The sequence below is a fragment of the Embiotoca jacksoni genome, unplaced genomic scaffold, assembly GCF_022577435.1.
Source record: "Embiotoca jacksoni isolate LCO1_2020_lvr unplaced genomic scaffold, fEmbJac1.0.p SCAF_21, whole genome shotgun sequence".
NCBI classification, from domain to species: domain Eukaryota; kingdom Metazoa; phylum Chordata; class Actinopteri; family Embiotocidae; genus Embiotoca; species Embiotoca jacksoni.
Window position 1 is genome coordinate 3,675,549 of NW_027185352.1, and position 21,746 is coordinate 3,697,294.

The following is a 21,746-nucleotide window of genomic DNA, read 5'->3' on the forward strand; positions in this document are numbered from 1 at the left end:
ATATTTCCCACCAGAGTAATTCATCCTTTCAAGATAAACTATCTTTGTCTTATCGTAAGAGGTCGTTACTGTCAGCTGCCCTAAAAGCACGTCGCCCTTGTTAAACTTCAACCAAAGACATCAATTTAGAAATTCGTGTTGTCCTTTAGCCTGCATGCTGCATTGATGCTCAATGAGGAGGACAGAGGTAAGAGACCTGTCTTTGCTAGCATCTCGGTGTTAGCTTCAATGCTAAACTGTGAATAGCGGGAGGAAAAGCTCCGCTGTCACAGAGGATAATCCCGACATGACCGTTTAATTCATATTTGTCTTGGATTCAAACTGAAAACGTAATTTTATTTTATTTTTTTATGTCACTGTACCTCGTTTATCTCGACAGTGTAAGTTGGTTTGCTAACAATTGAGAAGAAGCACGAGCCTCAGCTGCTGGTGCGTCAGATTGAATGTGAATATGAAACCTGACGAGTCGCGTTTATTTGATTTGATCACTCCACGAAACTTATGAAGATGGTGGGAAACCAACCAACGAACAAAACGACATCAGGACATCCTTTTCAGAGGGCTTATTCTACAAAGGAAATAACCGAATTAATGATCACACTCAAAACACAAAACAACTTCTATATTTAGACATGAAGTCGTACTACAGATATTTTAAACGGATGTCAAAATTGTCTGAGTGTGCTTGACAACTAAAAACCTGGATTAAGTTCACTGTAAATGCTTTACCAGTCATAAAGTTTACATTAACACTGATGTGTTTTTTTTTTTTGTCCTTGCAACTATTTCTTCAACCGTCAACACCTCTTTTGTTGGTGTCCGAGTTTTCTGTTGTCTCTGAAGGCAACATCTCCATCTGACAGAAAATACAATTCATTTCTTTTAGAGCTGCAATCAGTCGATTAATTGACTAGTTGAGCGACAGAAAATTAATAGCTAACTGTTTTGATAATTGATTAAATCGAAAAAATGCATATATTTTCTGATTCCAGTTTTTTTTTTTTTTTTTTTTTTTTTAATGTGAATAGTTTCTGGTCCCTTTCAACCTCTGTGATACGAAACAGAATATCTTTGGGTTGGAGACAACTGGTTGCTACAAAACCACAAATCTTTGACTGCACTTTTGGCTTTGGGAAACACTTGTTGACATTTTTCACCATTCTGACATTTTGAAGACCAAACTTGTGAAAAAAAAACAAAAACAAATGGCAGACTAATTGACATTGAAAAATTAAGAATGAAAATACCACGTAAAACATGAAGGCATGTTGGTTTACACGATTTTTGAAAGAAATGTTTGCTCTGTGCCGTGAAAGATTCTGTTCAGACCTGCCCAGAGGAAACTCTACGTGCTCTCAGCAAACGTTTTCCCAGTGGTAGATGAAATATGATGCAACCTTTGCTGGCCAACGACCAAATATTTACTACAAATCAGATAAAACATTTCCTCAAAACTGATGGCTCTGCAAAATCGACCCAAGTCTGTCATCAGCACAGAAACGAACACAGGCCTGGCTGGTTGTCGTCGCCGCTGCTTGTTGAATTACATCTGTTTTTTTTTTCTTCTCCTCTCCCCTCTGAGCAGAACAAGGAAGTACAGACAGACGGATATTGGAGCCGTTTAAGGAATGAAAGCACACCAATCAGAACAAGGACAGAGATGAAGTCGTGGGAGAGATAAACTACACGGGAGATAAAGAGACTCTGATTCGCTACAATCATCCCCGCTGCCTCAGTCATGGAGCAAGAAGAAGAAGAAGAAGCAGCAGCAGCAGCAGACTCACAGCTGACGTACAGGATAGAGCGTCCGGTCTACGATGAAGCGTTCATCCGGACGAAGCTTCGCCACCGCAAAGAAGACTCGTCGACCCTCCGACAGAGGCTGGCAGAGAAGTTCCAGTAAGTCCGGAGACTGAAATGTTTCTGTCCTTTTGTCCTGCTGAAGTTCTGTCGAACACGTCGTTGAATCTGTGCAGACACATCCACACCAGTCAAAGAGGAAATATCTCTGCAGGTCTCAGGTCCGTATAGTTTTTAATGTATTCCTCATCAAATTAAATCCAGAAGACAATAAAAAGTCGCTGATTCTGGGAGTTAAGTACCATAGATTTAAAAAGTCAAAAGTTTTTTCAAAAGTGCATTTGATGAATCAATAAATTGAACTGCTCATTCAGCAACAGTTTTGATGATGGACTTTTAATTTAAGACATCGACTGAACAAAAATGCCAAACATTTGTCAAATGTAAGAAATTTCAAGACGTGAATGTTTTTCTTTTTATTCCACCATTATATAGAATGAGGAACGAACCGATTGATCTAAAACACAAACTGATCACATGTTTTAGTCTGTAAAAACGTCAGGAAATGTGAAAATGCATGCTAACAATTTCCCACAGCACAGTGACATATTCAAACTTGTTGTTTTGTTGAATTATTATTACAAATACACTGAATGATCAACGATGTAGAACTGCATTAGAGAAGCAGAGCCAAAATAATATTTGATTATTTACTTGTTTACTCATGTAAAACATCTGAAATCTCTAAATTTTCAACATAAAAATCAATTGTTTTTTTTTAACGATTGTCAGTTTCTAGCAGGATGTTAAAATGAACAAATATCTCTTGTCGGTGTTTACAATGCACAGTGCAAACTTTCTAGGTTTACAGTCAATAAGGAGGCAGGTGAGTGCAGCAGAAATATTCTCAGTAAGTAAGGAAGAGAAGCACGTAGAAGAGCTACAACCAAAAAAACATCAAACATCAAATAAATATTTTCTGTGATGTGACTTGAAAATCCTGCATTATGTTTTCATTATGACAAACCGATACAAAATGAACATTTTCCACCTCATTTCGTAGGTGTTCGTCGAAGAAGGCGAAGGCGGTAGCTCTGAACTTCCTGCCCATTCTAACGTGGCTGCCGTCCTATCCGGTGAAGCAGAACCTCTTCTCAGACGTGGTCTCGGGTCTCAGCACGGGAGTCGTGCAGCTCCCTCAAGGTCAGTCCACTGCGGTCCCTGTAGTGTTGTTACAGTAGCCACCTGCGGTAACACAAAGGGTTAAATGGGGTGAAGGCCCGGCTGGCCGGTCCCGCCGAGCCGCTTTCGGCTTCACGCGGTGTTTGTTTTGCTATCTGTACTCTGACTTTGTGATGCAATCGCTTTGCTGCTGGGACTGTTTGCTTTACATCTCTCCCTTCCCCTCGTTCCACAGGGCTGGCCTACGCCATGCTGGCGGCTGTTCCTCCGGTTTACGGTCTGTACTCCTCGTTCTACCCCGTCCTGCTGTACACCTTCTTTGGCACGTCCAGACACATTTCAATAGGTGAGAAATTAAGTTCAAGTCTCAGTTAGAGGTTTTGCTTTTGGGTCGTGAATCTGTCCCTCCAAGCTGAAACCGGTGCCGCCACCTGTGGGCGGTGCCAGACTGGACTCACTTTTTCATGGTTCCCAACAGATTTTATTTTTTACAGCAATAATCTTGTAAAGTGGCCCTGTTATTGCTGCAGGTATCTACAGTGGTGCTTGAAAATCGATTTGCATAAATATAGCCCAAAATATCATCATTATTTTCACACAACTCCTTAAAGTAGATTTAAGAGAACCCAATTGAACAGATGAGATAAAGATTATTATGCTTGGTCTGTTATTTATTGAGGAAAATGATCTAATATTACATATTTTGTGAGTGGCAGAAGCATGTGAGCCTTCCCTTTCCGTGTCTGGTGTGACCGCCTTGTGAACAGAGTAAATTACAATCCAGCAATCCGTATATCTTATTTTATTTTGCAGCCTTTCAATGTCAATCTTCAGATTTTTTTTTCCTTCATGTTTGTCTGTTTGTTTGACGCTGCGAGATCTCCTGCCCGCTGAGGTGGTTTGTGATGTTTGTGTTTGCTGGTGCTGTCCGTGAGATACTGCAAAACATTATATGTTAGAACGCGTTCGGACCTTGTGCAGCAACGGTAACATGATCCCCAAACTCCCAGAGAACAAAAGGCATCAGAGGATGGGAGATCTAACATTAACAACGGCTTAGCGAGCCGACATAATAACTGTTGTTGCCACTTCTTCCAGTAGATCATCTGTCAATAGTCATCTTGAGTCCAGCCCGGTTCGATGTGAAAAACAACCATAGAAAGAAACCAATGTGGGCACTGTTCAGACTTCCAGCCAGAATCCGTTTCTTGTCATATTCAGATTGTATCCAGATTAATTTTTGAAAATCTGGGAAGCAAAGAATCACATCAAATTCGATTTTTGCAAATCGCAATCGATCCGGCTGCACCGACTGTTGCTCACAGCTTCAGTTTTCTTCGCTCTGAATGCAGTCTGGTAACTTGTAGCTCGTATTAATGTTTGCACAGCCACCGAGGGCGGACCAATCAGCGACCAGTGTCGGTGGTTACCTGCTGTTGTCCCGTCCCTCCTTCACTGTGATTGGACGGCTGGTGACAGTGACGAGCGCCGTGTTATATTTTTCAACTCTTGCTGACCGAAAAAAATTCCCGAAGAATAAAACGGTCGGCACCTTGTTAGGCTGCTGGCACTCATTAAAACAATTTAATGAAAATGCTGGAAAAAAAACATGATGGTGGACACAGGGCCGGTTTGGGCACATGCTGATTGGTTCAAATTAACCAGAGGTCGACACCCATCACCAGCACAGCTACGCGTACATCGTTACCGCAGCAACCAGTGCAGATAGGCTGGTGAACCCTGGACACACAAAATCTGGTCCTCTCACTTGCAAATATCAGTCCGTGCAGTCTTTCTTAAAGATCTGATTTAAGAAACAAATCAGATTTGCATGCAGTCTGAGCAAAGTCAGGGAGGTGCAGGAGAACTGGTGGTCAGGGTCGTGTCAGTCTTCTTCTGACTGGACGGCAGGTTCAGAAGGAGTGATGCTTCCTATAAGTATGCAAATTCTATGTACGTCCTGTACTCCTTGGCCCCCTCAAATCCCATCTCTCCACGGCAAAATGGTGACAGAGAGTTGGAACTGAAAAACAAAAGATTGGCACAGAAACATGTGAAATTTAAAAACACAAAAAAAAACTGTCACTGAAAACAGTTAATTGACCAGATTGACACCTGAAAAGTACATCGTAATGCAAAAAAAATAAAAATTGCAAAATAAGATACGATTTCTTAGATTGTTTTCATGACTTTTATTTTCCAGAGAAAGTTTTTGTCAGCGCCAAAACTTAAACTAAGTATCACTTGTAGCAGTTGATCAGAGACATGTAGCTTTGCAACCTCCCCACTCCTCCAAGAAGGACCAGCAGCACAGAATGAATCGAGTTTCGAAGGAAGCAGTTCATCTACAGAGGTGAGCAGCGCCCAAAACAACAAACAAACGTCTCCGGTTCGACATTAAAAGTACGTATCGCAGAAACAAAATGCAAATACAATTCAGTGGTTTAACCCGGACTTGTTAATTCACAGCAGGAAAAACCAGCGGTGTAGAAAAGAAAACGGCTTCTCACTGCTGCAGTGAGAGGTTCCTGGAGGTTCACATACTTTTGCCACTCCCAGATATGAAATGCTGGATCATGTTCCTAAATAATAAAACTAAAAATGGGATGAGCAGGAAATATGTTCATCCAATTGTGATAAGCGTTTTCTCAGCTGACGTGAGCAGCAAGGATTGAGAAACTTTAGTGACCCCGCCCGTCAGCCGTGACACACGAGTACATCTGACAAATGGGAACAATAAAAGGAACCAGCTGATCGAAATTAAACGCAACAAGAAGCAGCTGACTTGATTGCAAAATGGCCTCCGCCCAACATCTCCCCTGGACACGGTGTGGAAATGATGATACCTCAAGTTCTGGCAGTGAGAGGGAATAACTGGGCTGCTCTCACGCACACACACGCACGCACGCACACGCATGCACACACACGCACACACACTCGCATACACTCGCACACACTCGCATACACACACTCGAAGTTCAGGACTCCAGTGAACATCACGACACCTCAAGGCAGCAGGCCTGAAAATAGGAGGAGCAAAGGTCAAGCATTTCCACGATGAGCTGCACCGACTGAAGGTTGCATCAGTGCGAGTTTGCAGTTGTTTTGCAAACTCAACACATGGAGCACACGTGCAGAAGCAAATACTAAATACACTGGAACTGTGTGTGTGGGTTTTTTTAATATGTTGTGTGTTCATCCTGGAAAACTGACAAAATATACTCTAAACAGTCAGTATGTACAAAAAGAAATCTATTTGATAAGTTATGGATGGTGGGGAAACAGAAACCCCTTAAAAGACAAAAATATATTTTTCTGTCTTTTTTTTTCTTTCGATTATTTGGCAACGTTTTATAAAAATACTTGAATGACAGATAAAACCTGCAGGTCTGAATGGATTCTCATACTTACTCACATTTATATGCAATAACAAGAGTTGGAGGCGGGAAAAAAGTTCTGGCTCCAGTTCAGATCAATGAAAAATGTCCTCATTTAAAAGCCACCACCTCATTCTCATATTCAGAGGTGAAGCCAAATTGCCATCTTTCTTTTGGGACTCATTTTAGACCACCGTTTGATCAGTACACTTGGGGAGGGGATTGACATATGTTTTTCTACCTCGGGGTCCAAGTCATCTCAAATGTCAGTTCAACCTTTAAGTCCCGCTGACCAAACGGGCACGATAAACCCAAGCTGTTCAACCTTTCGAAACTAAAGAGTCGATCTGAAAAAGAACACGGCAGCGCTCCTTGCTGGTGAATGGCCTCTGTCTGACATCTGGCCTGATTGCAGGTTGCCGTGGAAATGAGGACCTCTTAACTGCTGGCAGAGAGAGACAGAATAACTGGGCTGCTGTTCAAGCGCTGGGCAACATGGCCTTTTCACTCACAGGGACACTACACATGATAGAGTGCAGTCACACACACACGCACACACACACACACGCGCACGCACACACGTGCATATAATACTGTCCAGAGCCTGGAAAGATGACTGACATGAAGTTGGACAGATGGCTGTTAAAGTGTTTGCATCTGTTTATGACCTGCAGGCACCTTCGCTGTCATAAGTCTGATGATTGGAGGCGTGGTGGTGAGGGAGGTCCCGGACTCCAAGTTTATTCTTCTCCCTGCCAACGGATCCAACATGTCTGCGGTCCTGGACGTGGAGACTCGTGACTTCAGGAGGGTCCAGGTGGCCGTGGTGCTCACTACCCTGGTGGGAGTCATCCAGGTCAGCCTCCAAACATCCAACACACTCAGCCAGCAACCGCAAGCTGCTGTTCACAAAGACAAAAGGGAAGAGATTGCTCAGAATGTTTCACACCAAAAAAAAAAAAAAGAGTTTACCCAAAGGAAGATTATCAGCCTGGCCAATTTTCAGGGCCGATATTTAGCATTTTTACAATTATCCATATTGGTATGTTTTTTAGGCCCTATGATAGGCTGGCGACCTGTCCAGGGTGTACCCTGCATTCGTCCGAAAGTGAGCTGGGGTGGGCTGTGGCCCCCCCGTGACCCTGTTCAGGATAAAGCGGGTATAGATAATGGATGGATGGATGGATGGTACATTTTTGTATTCAATCACCGATAAAATAAATCAATTTAAAAATGCACTGCTTTGGCTCCGATGCAGCCGTCTCTCATTCTGCAGTCACCACCTCTGGGTGTTGAGCAATGTCCCGCCCACAGCTTTATCTGATTGGTTACAGCTTAGAAGTAATGGCCTATCAATGCTGTAGGCTTCTTTTCTGTGAAGAAGGACCTGTGTTTTCAAAGGTAAGACAGCAGATAAAAACATATGCTGAAGCTGCCAAATCACGTCATATTTGCTCTTTTTAAGAGTTTAAGACACACGTTGAGTTTCATTAAAGTTCGTCTCACACCGTAGTCACTCGTTTTTTCAGGTAATGTTTGTTAGTTTATTTTTTTTGTGCTGTCATGTTCAGCCGACCACATGACAGAAAAAAGAAGCATCACACAACATAATTGAAGACTGGATGGAAGCTAACGGCATTGGTGACTCTAGCAGGGGGGGTTGTTGGGGCTGAAGCCCCCCTAAACAAACATGAAGATTACAGAACAACCTTTATGTTTTAATTGCCGCAGAAAAAAAAAAACATTTTAGAATCATGTCTCAAACATTCTGCTCGTTATTCCAAATTTTCATTGGATTCACTGGATTTACATTTTTTTTTATTTGAAATGAAGCCGTCACCTCGCAGCTTCGCTACTTCTTGCTTTCTTAATTGTCGTTTGCTTTCTTTTCAGATTGTCTTCGGTCTTCTCCGGTTCGGCTTCGTGGCGATCTACCTCACGGAGCCTCTGGTGCGAGGCTTCACTACAGCAGCATCCGTGCACGTCTTCATCTCCCAGCTGAAGTACCTGCTGGGGGTGAAAACGCAGCGCTTCACTGGACCCCTCTCTGCTGTTTACGTGAGTTTCTAGCAGCTCCTGGAGTGTTTGTAGGAGGGAGGAAGGATTTGCATTTACAGTATATCTGATAAACGCAACAAGTGAATGACTTTTACATCATCATGCCTCTTATCACCACAGAGCGTCGCAGCAGTGGTCACGGACATCACCACCACCAACGTCTCCACCCTCGTCCTGGGCCTCGGGTGCCTTGTTTTTCTTTATGCTGTCAAAGACCTTAACGAACGTTTCAAGAAGAAGCTGCCCATTCCCATCCCCGGAGAGATCATCGTGGTTTTAGTGTCGACGGGCGTGTCGTACGGTTTGTCGTTGTCCGACAACCACAAGGTGGACGTGGTCGGGAAGATACCAACAGGGTAGGCGCTCGCTCTTTGTCAGGGGAGTTTATTGAGGCGAACATCTGGATGTATTGGAGAACTTGTGTTTTATATTTTTGCTGTCGGTTCTTGTTTCCAACTTTAAACCGTAAAAAGAACCACCACAAGATCTCGGCTGAAAAATCCTTGACACACCGAGGTGGATGAGCTGAAAGTGTTTTCTTCCGTGTTCTCAGGCTTCTCCCTCCTGCCGTCCCAGAGTTCTCTCTGTTACCCAGCTTGGTCACCGACTCCTTCGCTGTAGCGATCGTTGGATTCTCAATGGGCATCTCACTCGCCAAGACCTTTGCCCTGAAACACGGCTACAGCGTGGACGGCAACCAGGTGAGTGTGGACATGTAAGGAGCTGCTGACGAGCTACAGATAAACTCTAGCAGTTTGTTTGCATGCACTTAAGTTACCGGGGTTACAGTTGTTCTGCTTTAAGAACCTCATTTTTTTTTAGACATTGTGTAAAACAGAACGTGATTTTGTTTTCTATAATCAGGGTGGAGGACTAGAGAAACTTGATCTGTCCTAGACACAGCTGATTTCTTGCCATGTGAATTGGTAAATAAGTGTCCGATCATGTAAACATGTTCAATGGAAAATATCGCTGACATGGCAGAGCAGAACAGCTGGATGAAAGGAGAGATCATTTCACGGAGTGATATGTTGTTTGATATTCAAATGAATTCCATCTAAAGAGACTAAGACTAAGTGTCCTTTACAAGTCTAGATGAGTTAGTTTCAAAGGCTGCAAGTTGAACATCAGAAAAATTGAAGCATCTGCATTTTCTGTGAGGACAGAAACACCATCAGTATTTATCAAATCCAACTTAATCTGAGGTTAAAATCTTTTTAGACTTTCACCTTAACCTTTAAGCCTGTTTTACACTTCTCTGACTGTACTTTTAGTTTCGGCCCAGACAAAGTGTCGTGTTACATTCCTCCAGTGACAGCAGCGACTGGAGACATCATGTTCTCAGGTTGTCCGTCCGTCTGTCTGTCTGTCAGTCAGATATGTGATATCTCAGGAACACCGATAGAGAAGTTCTTCACCTTTCACAAAACCTATTTGTGGCTGTTAGCAATGACCAGATTTCACACAAATGTCAAATAGGAAAAAAAAAATGATGAAGTGATGACGTTTTATATCAAAAAGATCAACTTCACTGTGACATCATGTTGTTCTGCTTAAACACTTGCCTGCTGGTTATTTAATGCCATAACTCGGGAATAAAAAAGGGAGGTTGGGACATGCTGCGATTTGTGTGTCTCACATTTGGTTGGAAACTAAATGAACTAAAAAGCAGCTTCACACACGTGTGAAACATCCGTGTCTTTAAATGGCAGAAACATCCATATTTGAAATATTGTCAACTGTGAATCAGAATCAACTTTATTGTCCAACAGTCTTCGCTACAATATGAGTCTGGACAGACGTGGAAGTAAACCTGACAGTTTGGTGGATACGTACAACTGTAAGGCAGTAAAATGTGGTTTACATTGTAACTTCATCATGTAAAAAGAACATGTTTTCTATCACGTCGGTTTTAGTTTTATTTAGAGTGTGGGTTCAAACAGCTGTCAGATGATCACCAACACACACCCTCCATGTTCACACACTGTAACAGTAACCAGGTTTCTACAGTGAACGTCAACGTGTGAGCCGATTGTCTGCGTAACCTGCTTATCCTGCATGAACTGTATAATTTATAATCTAGAATTTATAAGTGGGTAAAGTCTTCATCAATGAAGCTGTTTTTCGAGTAAAGGTGAAACATGACGTACAGCAACATGTTAAACAAATATTTGTGTAGCGTGCCTGTCAGTCACAGTATCACTCTCTCTTGTCACACTGTTGGAAGCAGTCCAAGTCATTTTCTGGGAAAGTTGGCATGTTTCAGACTTCAGATCTTTTTGATGTCTTTATCCGTGACAGCTGTAATTCTTAGCTGTCTGGAAGTGAAAGGTTTTCTCCCTGATTCTCTCTTATTTGAATTAATATACAGTATGTTAAAAGTGTCTGATTTGGCTTGAAGAATGAGCCTCTGGAAAGTCTCTATTCAGTCAGCAGGATTGATCTGCCTGTGCTTGATGATGTAATGAAGCCTCTCCGGAGTTCACTGTGTCAACATCTTTCTTTATTGACACACTGTAGTTTGCTGGGGTGTCCTGGAGCTATTCAAACACGTTTCCAAACAACATCCCTTTTTCATTCAAACTGTCACGTTTGCTGCTTTCAGGAGCTGATCGCTCTCGGCCTGTGTAACTTCATCAGCTCTTTCTTCCAAACCTTCGCCATCACTTGCTCCATGTCGAGGAGTCTGGTGCAGGAGAGCACTGGAGGGAAAACACAGGTGAGACACACACACACACACACACACACACACACACACACACACACACACACACACACACACACACACACACAGAGTTCCACTGCAGGAGTGATTACACTGATATCTAAATTGGTGCTGTAAAACCATAATTATCGCCTCGCTCTGTGTGTTCAGATCGCCGGGCTGCTGGCGTCTCTCGTGGTGCTGCTGGTGGTGGTGGCCATCGGTTTTGTCTTCCAGCCGCTCCCTCAGGTGGGTGAAGTTGTGGAATTAATGACCCAGAGCTTCCAGCTTCCTGTCACAGGTGGAACTGGACAAAATCATATTTATTTTGACCCGTTCTGCTGGACAGACGAGGGCTGACAGCTCCACTGATTCTGTTCTCGGTGTGTTTCTGGTTCCCAGACTGCGCTGGCTGCCATCATCATGGTCAACTTGCTGGGGATGTTCAAGCAGTTCAGAGACATTCCTAATCTGTGGAGGACCAGCAAGATCGAACTGGTCAGTACTTCAAATCAACAGGAAACAATCCCATGATGACCTGAAGATGCAAAACGATCAGGTTGAAGTCTTGTTTTGTGTGAGCAGGCCCTGTTCACTCCCCTGTGATGGACAGGTCTGATTTAAACTGCTCCCAAAACAGCCTGTTACTATTAGTAACATTAGCCAGAACATCAAAATGCAACAAATTATTCAGTGGAGTGCATTTTCCTCCACTGATTTAACCCGACGCCGTGTATTTTACCAGGTGATTTTAGACATATTGATGCACCTTTTCAGGTTCCTGGCAGCTGTAGTAAATATGTAAAAGACACGTGTTTCAAGAGAGAAGAGTTAGTGCTGAATGAATTTGGCTATTCATGTTTTGAATCCAATAAAGAGCGAATTTCCTTTTTATTCAGGAGTCTAACTCTAAACCCATCTGGTTCAGAGGGAATCTTGACAGTAAAGGAAAGTCTGATCTAATTGGGTCAGTATATGTATCATGTACAGTTAACCATGATGGGATACACGAATTTAAAGGTTTGCTTCCCTTTTCTGCTTATTTTCAATTAATTAATAAAACAATTGCCAATTTGAGCCTCTAAGGTGCTGAATGTAGTAATTTTAAACATCAATATTATCAGATTAAATGTGATTTCTTTCAACCATAACTAAACACCAGTGAGACGTAGCGACCTTCTCTCACATGCCGGTTGATGGAGGACGTTAGAGCGGTGCGTGTTGTGTTCTCCCTCAGCTGTGAAGCGTCATGTCGTTGTATTTCTCTTTCTTCTCTCTCAGGCCATCTGGCTGGTAGCCTTTGTAGCATCAGTGCTGCTGGGTCTGGACTACGGCCTCATGGTGGCCATCCTATTCGCCATAGTAACAGTCATCTACAGGACACAGAGGTACAGCTGCTTGTCTTTGGCTGGAATATTCATTTATTTTTGTTTTCATCATATTGTTCTCCTATTTTACCTAAATAAACTCAATGCCACCTGTCAGAGCACGGACATACCTTTGCACGAGCATGTTTGGATGCTTGAAGCTCGCTAACAGAGGAGTTTATTGCCATTTCCTTGAGATGTGGACACGGTGTGTTTCTAAGCTTTCTCCTCGTCTTTCAGCCCTAAAAGTTCCCTCCTGGGCCACGTTCCCAACACCGGGCTGTACTGTGACGTGGACGAGTATGAGGAGGTGAGTCTGTGAGAAGACACAACAGGATCAAAGTTTCCCACCACGTCCGCTTGGCCTGAATTCAGACTGTTTGGGATTTGTGTTTTTGTTCCCAGGTGGCTGAATACGAAGGGATTAAGATTTTCCACTCCAACTCTTCAATCTACTTTGCTAACAGTGACCTTTATGTGAACGCCCTGAAGGAGAAGGTAATCCTAGCTTCTCTGTGTTTGTGTGTGGATATAAGGGTGACGCAGAAAAAGACACCTATCCCTTTAACATCTGTGGGGGAGAGGAACATTAGAAACAACATTTTATCCCCGGACTTTAACTGCTGCTGTTCCCCAGAAACACGTAATTATATGGATGTGAAAACAATGTGGTGACGGATAGACTGTTGAGGATGTGAGCAAACAGTTTTATGGTGAGATCAACAGGAGGAGAGGAGGATGACATGCAGAGAAATAAAACTCCTTCATCAGGGCCTGGACCTTTTTTCATTACTTAGTGTCTAGCTGGATAGAAATTTATCTGCAGCCGTTGTCTTAGCAACAAGTTTAGGTGTACAGTTTGAGGTGAGTCTCTGGACCCACGTTAAAAAAAGTCAAATAGAACAAAGATGCAGAATTACACTGCTGTGAAAAGTATTCAAACCCTCCTGATTTCTTCAATTTTTTTTTTTGGTGTATCTCATGTAAGACTGTCAGATTTTCAAACTAAATTTAACATAAAACAAAAGGCAACCTGAATAAACAAAGGATAATATTATAGAAGCAAAAAGGTTTCCCAACACCTAAATCACTGGTGTAAAAAACTTAATTAACTTTCTGATAAGTGAGGAAGAAAGAAAGCATGATGTCCTTTTAGCAGATCTATTCTTTGTGACCACCACTATTGCTGATGTCCTTCCAGACGGGAGTGAACCCTGAACTCATCCAAGCTGCCAGGAAAGGCTGGAAAAAACGGAAGGAGAAGACAAACAGTGGCTACTCCTCTCCAATGAAGATTTGTGCCAAGGTGAATGACCCTTTTCCTTTCTTCTCCTCCTGGTTGCTTGTTGTCTGTCTACACTGCCGGTTTACTGACAGTGTAGATATAAAGCGTGTTGTGCACTTGACCTTTTTTGTCCATTGTGTGTGGGCTTGTGTAAAAAAGTTGTTTCCCAGTATGTTACCAGGGAGTGTGAGACCCTCAAGAGGTTTTAACAGTTGACGTTTCTCAGGACTTTGTGGCCCCAAAAGAAAAAAAAGAAAGAAACTTGTGCACTTAGAAATTCTGTTAGGAGACGACACAAAACTGTATTTTGTCCAGCCCTTTAATATCACTGTAAACAAACACTTTCTTTCATGTGTCTCCAGTACAAGGAGGAGGCAGTGACCCATGAGGTTTTACAGGAGAACCATGTGATGGAGGTGCAGAAGAACGGACAGCTGGAGGACAGACGCAGTGACTCCAACTCCGAAGAAGCCGTCTTCCTCGAGCGTCTCTGCGCCGTCCACTCCGTCGTCCTGGACTGGACGTCTGCCAACTTCATCGACTCTGTGGGCGCCAAAGCCATCAAACAGGTGCCTGTCTGTTCTTCAGTGGACCGTATTGATCAGGACGACTCAGAGCACACGGAGAGGAGCTAAATCTAGAATTCTAGATGTTAAATGCTGCTTTAGTCACAACTGTGTGTGTCTGTGCAGGTCATCAAGGAGTATGCAGCTGTGGATGTCCGGGTGGTCATAGCCGGCTGCAACAGTAAGTAAACATCAAGACTTTCCTCATTATTTCTTCGAGTGTAATTACAATAATTTTGTGAGACATGGAAATATCTACAGCTGTGCTGTTTAATTAAAAAAAATTTTTTAAAATTTTATTTATATAACGCCAAATCACAACACAGGTTATTTCATGGCACTTAACATGGGAGGCTGTGGCTCAGACGGTAGAGTGGGTTGCACACTAATCGGAAGGTTGGTGGTTCAATCCCCAGCTCCTCCTGTCCACATGCCTAAGTGCTCTTGAGCAAGACACTGCACTCTAAGTTGCTCCTGATGGTGTACCATCAGTGTGTGAATGTGCTCCTGATGGCAGCACCTTGCATGGTGATCGTCTCATTAGTGTGTGAATGGGAAAACCATGTTAAAGCGCTTTGAGACCGAAAGGTGATAAAGCGCTATACAAGTACAGACCATTTACATTAACGTCCTTACAGCAAGACTTTACAATATTAAACAGAGAAACCCAACAATTCCCACATAAGCTAGGAGGGAAAAAACTCCCTTTTAACAGGAAGAAACCTCCGACAGAACCAGGCTCAGAGGTGGGCGGCCATCTGCCTCGACTGGTTGGGGTGAGAGGAGAGCAGAGAGAGAAAAGGACAGCATAGAGATACAAGAGAAGAACTGTTGGTGGAGACGACAAGCGCAGATCAGAGACATGCAGCTCCATGACGGGACATCTGCAAAAGAAAAGAGAAACTACGCGAGCGAGGGAACTGAATGGAGACAACAGACAATAAGAAGAAACTACGGGAGAGAAAAAGCATGAAGTGAATGAGATGTAAGGGTGAGATATGAGCGTACAGAGAGTTAAAGATTGAGAGGAAAGAAGCTCGGTGTATAACAAGGTCCTCCAGCAGCCTCAGCCTGTAACAGCAGAACCACCTGACCCGTCCTCACAGTAGCATTTGAATATTTCATTTGTATTGAAAGAAGGTGACTGTTTGTCAGCAGAGGAGTTATCTGGTTGAACCCTCAGAGATGGACCGCGTGACTTGAGCTTCCCAGAAATGTCAGTGCGTCGTCTGCGACGAAGCGTTGCGCGGATAATCGAAAGTTGAATTTGGGTCGTAAACATCAGAACTCGCCCTTTCTGACGAAGCCCGTCGTCTCCGTACGATAAAGTGTTTTCAGATAGTGCAGTTTTGAAATCCCAGCTGCCCTCTGTCCCGTCTCCCAACAGAGGGCTGACATTACATCCCACTTTGTATGAAAATAGATGACCGTAACGTATATGCGGGTCTGCACTACAGCTGAGTTATTAGCACATATCACAGTTTGTATGTTATGAGCGTGAGTCCCTGGTTTTGGACCCCCGGAGTCATTCATGACATTTATTTACCTTCAGGCAGTACACACATTTTTTCCAAATTGCTGAGTCATACAGTGTCCCACAAACGTGGTTCAGATGTTGTCAAATTCTAGACAATCACCTCTACACAATTATAAAACGATATCTCTGCTGACTATATCTTATGGTGAAATACATGTAAAAATATAACAATTTAAGAATTTATGATATTCCTCCGTATAAAGGCTAACATTCAAAATCTTGTAATTAATGAAGGATCTGGATAGCCTGCACTGTCCTGAGATGTAGGACATGAATACAGCATGAATGGTTTTCCCCTAAAATGACCAAGATATGAGCTTCAAAGTGAAGGTGGTGAAATCACGTTAATAACGTTTTCTGGTGGACGATCATCAAGTTCCTTTATGGAACAAAAGAACCCGATGATTCATATGTGCATGCTGCAGTATGAGTTTCTGCTCTGACTGATCTTATCTCTGCTTTGATTTAAAAGGAAGCCTATTGGCTGAGCTGGACACCTTGCAGTTCTTCACCGGGGACACGACAACACGCATGGTGTTCCCCACCGTCCACGACGCCGTGCTGCACTGTCAGCACTCCAACGCCCACCGGCCCGCTGCTCCGACCACCGAGGTGACCTGACCGGGAGGAGACGACCTGCAACCGGGGACTAAATCCCACGAACGACGTCCTCAAACTGGACGGGTCCCCCCCCCCCCCACCACCCCAAACCGAGCGTAGGGAGCAGCGTGTGCCAGTAGAGAGGAACTGTACAATCACTCATATTGAATAGAGGAGTGTTCATAGCTCAGGTGGATGTTTTTTCGTTCTTATGAGGCCGCTCCGTTAAGAGTCCGACGACCTCGGTTGATTCCAAGTACCAAGAGCAGCAAGATTCAAGGTTTTCTGTGACTTTTTTTTTTTTCTGATCACAAATTGAAAAACAGAATTTCCAGCTGACATTCCTGCAGCCTTACACCTCTGCATCCTCTCAGCAGAGCACACCGACATGTCGAGTGTTGAAAAGTTGCATTGTTATTGTCTTTTTGCAGTTGTGGTGAAGTTGTCACTGCTGTGGGGTAGGTGAGGGAGGGAGGAGGGAGAGGCAGGGAGGGGGGCATTTAACAGTTAGCTGCTGTAGCTCTTTTCTAGTCATTTCTGGAAGGCTGTGGTGTAAATGAATGAGAAACTGACCATCTCATCATCATGCTGGTACTAAATGTATGTGGTTACAGACTAGTCAGGATGGATGTCAGCGTTACTGTCAGCTGTGTTTCTATGTAAAGTATTTAAACCATCAGAGATGACATCACTGGTCAGTTCACAGTATCATGTTACAGTACAATTGCACTATTGTTGAAATGAAACCCGTATAATGGATATTCTGTTAGTGGACATTTTAGTATGCCATAAAAAAAGAGATTAGTTGTGCCGTTACTGAATAACACAGGATGCCTTCGAGTTGCTTTATGGTTATTTTACAAAGCACTGAGACTCAAGTCTGGAATAAACTTTATTTGTAAGTGAACAAGAATGACAACAAAAGGGCAATATTTTTTTGGACTCCTGTTTCTTTTGACAGTAAAAAGCCAAACAGGAAACTATTTTTCACGCGCACACACACACACACACACACACACACTCAGTTGTAGGTCATGTATCTGGGGGTGGCGCTGAACTTGGCGTAGGACTTGATGACCTTGTTAACGGCCTCCAGGAAGTCTTTCTCTGTAGCGATCTTCCTGCGAGCTCTGATGGCGAACATTCCCGCCTCTGTGCACACACTGCGGATCTCAGCGCCTGGAGGAAAACACACATCAGATTCTGCTTGCAGAGGCTTTCAGGATGAACGGGAAAGGACACGCAGACTTTTGAGCCGTTTGTGTGTAACGTGGTCTTCAGATCGAGACTTCAGTCCCACTAAACGGGTTAAACTGCATTTGTTTTCAAGATATTGATCTAAAAAACTATGTTGTACTTTTCATGGCTGAAATATAAACCGTTAAAGAATGCAGAACAACTCTTAAGTCCCTTCTGCTGGTACCGGTTCAGCTTGACTCTCAGGTTTTTTTTGTTTTTCCATTTGGCAAAAGTTGTTGACAGAACCTGATTCTGTCGTATCACCTTCGTCGAGGATCAAAGCGAGCTGAATCGATACTAAAAGATGACAGGAAAACTGCAGGCCGCTGATTGGTCAGAAAAAAAAGGTCGTAATCACCGCATCACTGCGCAAGAGGAGACATCCTGCACAGACCCACGTTTTTAACAAGCCAAGCCACAACTTTTTAATTCCGAACACTTGTTTAAAGGACACCTGTAAAACATCCTGTGTTCAATAGGGAGCTTGTGGCTGCCAACAAAAGGATTCAGCGAGTGTGTGTCTTATTAAAGATGACGTCAACGCAGTTTCATGTGATGTTGATACAGTACCCGCCTGCATTAAGGGGTACTATCTGCAGCGGGAAAAGCAAGTGGAGTTCAGACAGTACTCATGATTTCTCCTGACTCATCATTACTGGCCTGAGAAAACCGTATTTCCAAAACATATTCATGAGTTAATGAAAGCAGCACTTTGGACAGATGTGGTTTTCATTGGCGGATGACAAAATGTCATACTGCCCCCTTGTGGCCACACAGCAGCGCTACACTGGTGAAAACCAAACTGAGGGCAAATTTGAACTCGCCTCCAGACTAACTGAGTCAGTTAATAAATCAGCAGCACGAGAAGCACAAAGACGGGCGACAGAACCGAGGGACTGACTGCTGCTGTGCGAGTCTCACCTGTGCTGTTGGGGCAGAGACGAGCCAACAGCTCAAAGCGAATATCTCTCTCCACACTCATAGAGCGCGCGTGGATCTTGAAGATGTGAGTGCGGCCCTGCAACACACAACAAACGGAGGTGAGGTCACAAAAGAGTAAACACGCATGCATGTAGCTATTTTTAGAGAATATACCTCCAGGTCAGGCAGGCTGAACTCAATCTTCCTGTCCAGACGTCCAGGTCTCATCAGCGCCGGGTCCAGAGTGTCCGGTCGGTTGGTGGCCATCAGCACTTTGATGTTGCCTCGAGGGTCGAAGCCGTCCAGCTGGTTGATGAGCTCCAGCATGGTCCTCTGCACCTCGTTGTCTCCACCGGCACCGTCATCAAAACGAGCACCTAACAGGTTCCCAGGGTTATATGGTCATACTCATAATCTTAAGAGGGGTTTGGTATCTTAACAACAACAACAAAAAAACAACAGCCAGTATTTTCGTGAAAAGACACCAGGCAGAAACTGTACATAGAGAAAGAATGTTGCACCAAAACCTGCAAAAATTAGATGAATATTTACAAATAAATGTCTCAGTTCTCTTGATGTTGTGAGCACTATTTTAGCCACTTTTAAAAAAGTGATCACAACACACGTTCTGTAAATAACACAGGAGAGTGGAGCGAACTTTACCCCCGATGGCATCAATTTCATCAAAGAAGATCAGACAGGCCTTTTTAGTCCTGGCCATCTCGAACAGCTCACGCACCATCCTCGCTCCCTGTGAACAAAGACAAGAACAGAAAAAGGGACGTTAATTGTTTTTTTTTAAGTAATCAACACACAATCTAAACAGCCGCTATTCGTTTGACTGCTGAGCTCACCTCTCCCACATATTTCTGCACCAGCTCTGAGCCAATGACTCTGATGAAGCAGGCGTCTGTTCGGTTGGCCACGGCGCGGGCGCACAGTGTCTTTCCGGTACCAGGGGGCCCAAACAGCAGCACTCCTTTAGGAGGCTCAATACCCAGATTGACGAACCTCTCGGGCTGGTGAGAAGAGGAAAAAGACAAGTGATCTTCCACAGGGCAGAGAGGAACGGCTTCATTCATGCCTCGCTGTTCTAGGAAGGAAAAGGTAACGGTGACGTGGATGTTGGGAGCGTTTGTGAACACTCACATGGAGCAGCGGAGTCTCAACCACTTCTCTCAGCTTCTCAATCTGCTCCTTACAGCCACCAACGTCACTGTAGGTCACATCAGGCTTCTCCTCCACCTACAGCACGACGTGTGGACAAAAGAGTCAATACTCAAAGACAGATAACATTTGTTATTAAGCTCAACGAACTAGATCCAGTTGTACTTTGTGTTTATGAGAGATTCAAACCTGCATCATAGTGACAGTGGGGTCGATCTTCGGAGGGAGAGGAATGTGGATCTGGTACTTGTTCCTGTCCACTCTGGAAAACACAGAGGACACTAAACTGAGTGGACCGTGTCACCGGGTATTTCAAATAAATAACACTTTTACAGATATGTGACATTTCAAATAATACGTCGGCCTCACCCAACTCTCATTCCCTCCTCAATGTCAGTCGGAGCCACCTGGTCGCTCAGGTCCACCACAAATTTGGCAAACTGCTTGACATTGATAATGTATTTGGGATCCTCAGAGTCTGCATTGATGATCTTTGTGCATCTGTTAGAAAAAAAAATATACATTTGAAACTACACGTTGGATATATTGTACATAAGAGGGGAGCAACTATCATGGCAGAATATTGTAATTTTGTGAGGTCACATAGATTTGACACTATTTTCACAAAGGGTGGATGTTACGAGAGATTTTCAAATGAATCTAGAAGGAAAGAGCCAAATCTGTTTTAATGCAAACATTTAAACATCTTTTAATACATAGTAAATTCACCTATAACATCAGGAAGAAAAGCCAGAAGATACAAGAAGCAAAAACAGTCATATCTACACTTTTTGCCAAAATAATACCGTTTCAACGGTATAATATAGCTTGCTTTACCTTGCTACCTGCAGTGGCTGCTCACTCTGCAGAGTCTGTTTGTCAGCAGCCAGATCCCAGAGTGCAGGTGGAGCCAGGCCTGTGTCTGACTCCTTAATGCCTGTCAAAGAAAGAAAGAAAGAAAAACACAACACCACTTCAAGCACAACCCAGCATCTGAAAACATGGGTTTTACTGAGAAAACCCTAGAAACGGAAACCCATTTCCCCGCTGCCTATTGTGGTAGAAGTCTATTTCTGGTTTGATCACCGACCTGTCAGCTCGTTGATCTTTTTGAGCAGCTGCTGAATGTCATCTTCCACTTGTTTGATCTGTCTGGAGTAGGTGCTTTGACCCTGGCGAGAAACAGCAAGCAGCACATTTAATTAACTTAGAAGTTATTATACCCCCCCCCCCCCCCCCCCATCGAGACACACACACACACACACACACACACACACACACACACACACACACGTTTTCAGGCTCTACTTACATATGTTTTGAGCAGAGCGATGTCTCCTTCGTCCAGAGCTGTGACGGAGGTGGAAACAACACAAGTGGGTTTACACTCCGGTGGGCCGCCGCTGCGTTGTTGTCGCACGGAGCGGCGCAGTGTTACCCAACGTCGGTCAAAGGATTTATATGAACGGTTTTAACAATGAGCATATCGAAAGTTACGGTTACTAAAAACTAGAGCAGTTATCTACACGAGCGGTGAAACCGGGACCGTTTGTTGAACGAGCCGAGCTAACGTTAGCCGAGTAGCGAGCTAATGTCGACGTTTCCCCTTAAGCAAAGAAATATGACTCTTAAACAATCTTGTTACATATAATATATACCTCTGATAGGGCCGTCATCCTTCTCCTCTTCCTTAGTCTTCCGTTGGTCGTCTCCCAAATAGTCCGGCATATTTAGTTTAGGGAAGAAAACGTGCCACCGAGAAACTGAGCCGCTAAACTGTACAATTACACAGCAGCTTTGGGTTTCCGCCGCGATGCGCCATTCACCGGAAGTACAAGTCGGAGCTATATTAAGGATGTACCGCCTTTAAAATATTTTTGTCAAGTAATAATAATATTTGTCCTTCTTAAATATTAATGACTATATATTTAACCGTGTTACCG

At 43.6% G+C, this 21,746-nt stretch overlaps 2 protein-coding genes across 2 annotated transcripts; one reads left to right on the top strand and one right to left on the bottom strand.

Annotated features, from left to right (window-relative positions):
- On the top strand, positions 1-17,267 carry slc26a5 (solute carrier family 26 member 5). Its single transcript, XM_069156452.1, has 18 exons — positions 1-187; positions 1,586-1,899; positions 2,864-3,003; positions 3,218-3,328; positions 7,034-7,215; positions 8,253-8,417; positions 8,538-8,773; positions 8,971-9,118; positions 11,023-11,136; positions 11,293-11,370; positions 11,524-11,619; positions 12,403-12,509; positions 12,729-12,798; positions 12,894-12,986; positions 13,690-13,794; positions 14,136-14,342; positions 14,466-14,520; positions 16,349-17,267. The coding sequence occupies exons 2-18, from the start codon at positions 1,739-1,741 to the stop codon at positions 16,495-16,497; spliced, it is 2,217 nt and encodes a 738-aa protein (XP_069012553.1). The 5' UTR covers positions 1-187; positions 1,586-1,738; the 3' UTR covers positions 16,498-17,267.
- Positions 17,268-17,355: 88 nt separating this feature from the next.
- psmc2 (proteasome 26S subunit, ATPase 2) lies at positions 17,356-21,627 on the bottom strand. Its single transcript, XM_069156453.1, has 12 exons — positions 21,462-21,627; positions 21,116-21,153; positions 20,894-20,975; positions 20,641-20,740; positions 20,173-20,304; positions 19,993-20,065; positions 19,786-19,881; positions 19,491-19,655; positions 19,300-19,387; positions 18,811-19,013; positions 18,637-18,733; positions 17,356-17,655 (listed from the first exon to the last, which is right to left on the bottom strand). Exons 1-12 carry the CDS (start codon positions 21,529-21,531, stop codon positions 17,498-17,500), a joined length of 1,302 nt encoding a protein of 433 aa, XP_069012554.1. The 5' UTR covers positions 21,532-21,627; the 3' UTR covers positions 17,356-17,497.
- Between the last annotated feature and the right edge of the window lie 119 nt (positions 21,628-21,746).